At 36.5% G+C, this 3336-nt stretch overlaps 2 protein-coding genes across 2 annotated transcripts in view; one reads left to right on the plus strand and one right to left on the minus strand.

The window, feature by feature from the left end:
• The window catches only part of LOC119838005 (protein polybromo-1-like), a 22522-nt gene that overhangs the window by 12922 nt on the left and 6264 nt on the right, over nt 1-3336 (minus strand). The window contains exon 10 of the mRNA XM_038363817.1: nt 479-605. Within this exon, the coding sequence (XP_038219745.1) occupies nt 479-605 (127 nt within the window). The remainder of the gene's footprint in view (nt 1-478; nt 606-3336) is intronic.
• On the plus strand, nt 554-3245 carry LOC119837784 (protein polybromo-1-like). The gene is made up of 6 exons (XM_038363539.1): nt 554-794; nt 975-1248; nt 1476-1740; nt 2041-2139; nt 2478-2639; nt 2974-3245. Exons 1-6 carry the CDS (start codon nt 618-620, stop codon nt 3188-3190), a joined length of 1194 nt encoding a protein of 397 aa, XP_038219467.1. The 5' UTR covers nt 554-617; the 3' UTR covers nt 3191-3245.

Here is a 3336-nt window from a genome sequence, read left to right on the forward strand (position 1 = left end):
CTAATCGCGCCATAATTATTGCTTCAATTATTTTCCACTACGTTATGCACAAAGTCTAAAGTTCCACTCTTTTTTAGGTAATGTCGTATCAAATAACCGAGTCGCGCGGCTGCTCGGCTACTGGCAGGGTCGCCATGTACGGAGTGTATTAGGAGACGAATTAAAACACCGAAATCATAATTAAGACTGAACGTTTATTCATATTAAACATTGCTTAAATATAATTTGGATAATGGGGTTACACGTGTACATTATAAATGATGAAATAATTAACATGGATTACATGGGTTATGCACCTACACACTACACTTAACATGATACTGTAAATTATTTTATGGAAACCATATTGAATTATGTATTATTTTTATATTTTTCTTGGTCTGTGGTGCTCTATTAGGTTATTAAATCTGATGATTATTTAAATTATGATTTATACAGATAATATGATCTTTTCTAATCTCATCAACACGATCGGTACCGAAAGTCTAATATCAAAGTATTTTCTATAGCATGTATGTACTCACAAAAATATTCAAAATTCATTTCCAGGCCGTCCCCGAGTGAATCCAATAGTTCCAGCCCCAAGCCCTTCACCGTCCCCGGCTCTTAAACCAAACATGCCTTTAAAGAAGAAACTACACTATATTTCTAAACAATTGGTGGAATTCACATGCTCTGATGGGAGACAGCCTATGTTGTTGTTTATGGAGAAGCCAAGCAAGAAACTATATCCAGAGTATTATAATGTGATTGATCGGCCCATTGATATGCTCATGATTGAAGCAAATATAAAGGTAAATTATTATTTTTTATTTTTAATCTGTTCAATAATCTAATCCTAATGACATGGTAAAGAATTAGCTGAAGAAAGTAATGCAAATTTACATTTTTCTGCACACTGTCACAGCATTATATCATGTTTAATCTGTGGTTGAAAAAAAAAATACTTGCAATAAATTCGAATTTGTATCTAGAACGACCGCTACTCATCCGTAGACGAGATGGTATCCGACTTCCGTCTAATGTTCTCGAATTGCCGCCAATTCAACGAAGAAGGTTCCATGATATACGAAGACGCGAACCTTCTGGAACGCGTTTTGAATGAGAAACTTAAAGAGTTAAATAGTTGCTATGAGAGGAAGACGCCTATGAAAACATTCAAACCGGCCAAGTCGAGACAATTGACGCCCTTCGAACAAAAGTTGAGGACGTTGTATGATGCTATACGGGACTTTAGAGATCAAAAGGGTATGTCTTGCTTATATAACTAATCCTCCGCTATTATATATAATAAAAATAAAAGATTACAAAGTAATGTTTGTAGTCAATCAAAAACTACTATATATCCGGTTGCGAAAATGATTTCACCAATAGAATGTTTTATTGTTTCAATTACTATTTCTGAGTGACAGGTTATTTTTATCCCGTTACAAGGGAGGCGACGTGATATTTATTGTGGTTTTTTTTATTTTCAGCGAACCGTCAACTGGCCCTCATATTCATGAAGCTCCCAAGCAAAACCGAATATCCGGATTACTACGAATTAATAAAGAATCCCATAGACATGGAGCGTATCGCGCATAAACTAAAGAACGGAGTGTACAGTTCAGTTAACGAGCTGGCGTCAGATTTCATACTGATGTTCGATAATGCGTGCAAATATAACGAGCCGGATTCGCAGATATATAAGGACGCGTTGATTTTGCAACGCGTTTGCTTGCAGACTAAGCAAATGTTGAGGTGAAGTGTTATATCTAAGTATATTAGAATTTAGGTAACAGTGAAGTGGTATTTTTTGACGTTGAATGATAACTTTTTCGTGTAAAACTAAATGAGTATCATATCATTGAATTAAATGATTATTTATGGGATTTTAATTCTTTTTTTTATGATAACCATATGGGTTTGTACTCCATTGTTCATATATATCATATTCCACTGAAGCCTTTCAACTCGGAATACACGTAATTTAATATACTTTTCCTTTCATAGATATTTTTATCGAAATTAGATGTGCTAATATTTTGCAATGTTTTCCAGAGAGGATGACGACGCAGTACCAGATGTGCCGGCAGCTGTGCAAGAGTTACTTCTTAATTTATTCACCACTGTGTACAATCATCAAGATGAGGAGGGCAGGTAAGTTGTTTCATTTCAATATATTTGACTACAAGCTCGTCTCGACTTAGCCCGGATATTCGTTTTTTTTGGGGTTATTTAATTCCATTTTTTTTTTGATAAGACTTTATTTTAACCTTTTTGGCCACCATATGGTCCCTTTTTAATTTGGTCTTATACAATTGGAAGGCGAGTTAGATTTTTTTTTTGTAAAAAATAATCATTTCATTTATTATTATTGGAGCCAATGTGTTAAATGAAAGAATTTGATAATGTATGCCCAAAATGTTGAGTGTTCTATTAATTTTTCAATACAACTTTCCTTGATACTAATTACATTTTATTTTTCAATGTCCCAGATGCTATTCAGATAGTATGGCAGAGTTGCCAGAGCACGACGAGGCGTCCAACGGCGAGAAGGTGCGCGCCATTTCCCTCGACCTGGTCAAGCGCAGGCTTGACAAGGGACTGTACAAGCGGCTCGATCATTTCCAACAGGACATGTTTGCCGTTTTTGAGAGGTTCGTAGCAGTTAAATATATGTAGCTACTAGTTGAAATCCGCGGCGTCGTTCGCTTGGTACCCGGGTGAACAGTAATGTATGACAAATCTCTGTAACAAATACACTTTTTACCTAAAAGATTAACAAACATACATACATACATTCGTACAAACTTTTGTCCACTTTTAACCTATAAGAGTAAAAAACATTCATCCATACACTTTTACAAAATTTCGCTCCACTTTTTACCAAACAAAGTAACAAACATACATCCATACATTCTCTAAAACTTTCGCGTTTATAACACATACCATGTATACGATATGCCGTTTAAATGAAATACCTTATCCCAGAGCCCGCCGCCTCTCCCGCACGGACAGCCAGATATTCGAAGACTCTGTGGAGCTGCAGGCGTACTACATAGACCAGCGGGACATCCTCTGTCGCAACACGCTGCTCTCGCCCGCGCTCAACTTCACCCGGGACACGATGACCACCTCGGTGGAGCTGGTGAAGCAGTGCAAGCTGCTGCAGGAGAACGATGAGGATGATGAAACCAGGTTAGCGTGATGTGATCGGTGATTAAATCTATGTAGAATGTAATGTAATGTATGTTAGAACGATTGGGAAGTTTGTCTGACTTATATACTTAGTCTGGCCATAAATACTGTTACACTTAATTATAAAAAAATATTACATTTGAATTTCGAATCTGT

The sequence above is a fragment of the Zerene cesonia genome, chromosome 29, assembly GCF_012273895.1.
Source record: "Zerene cesonia ecotype Mississippi chromosome 29, Zerene_cesonia_1.1, whole genome shotgun sequence".
Classification (NCBI taxonomy): domain Eukaryota; kingdom Metazoa; phylum Arthropoda; class Insecta; order Lepidoptera; family Pieridae; genus Zerene; species Zerene cesonia.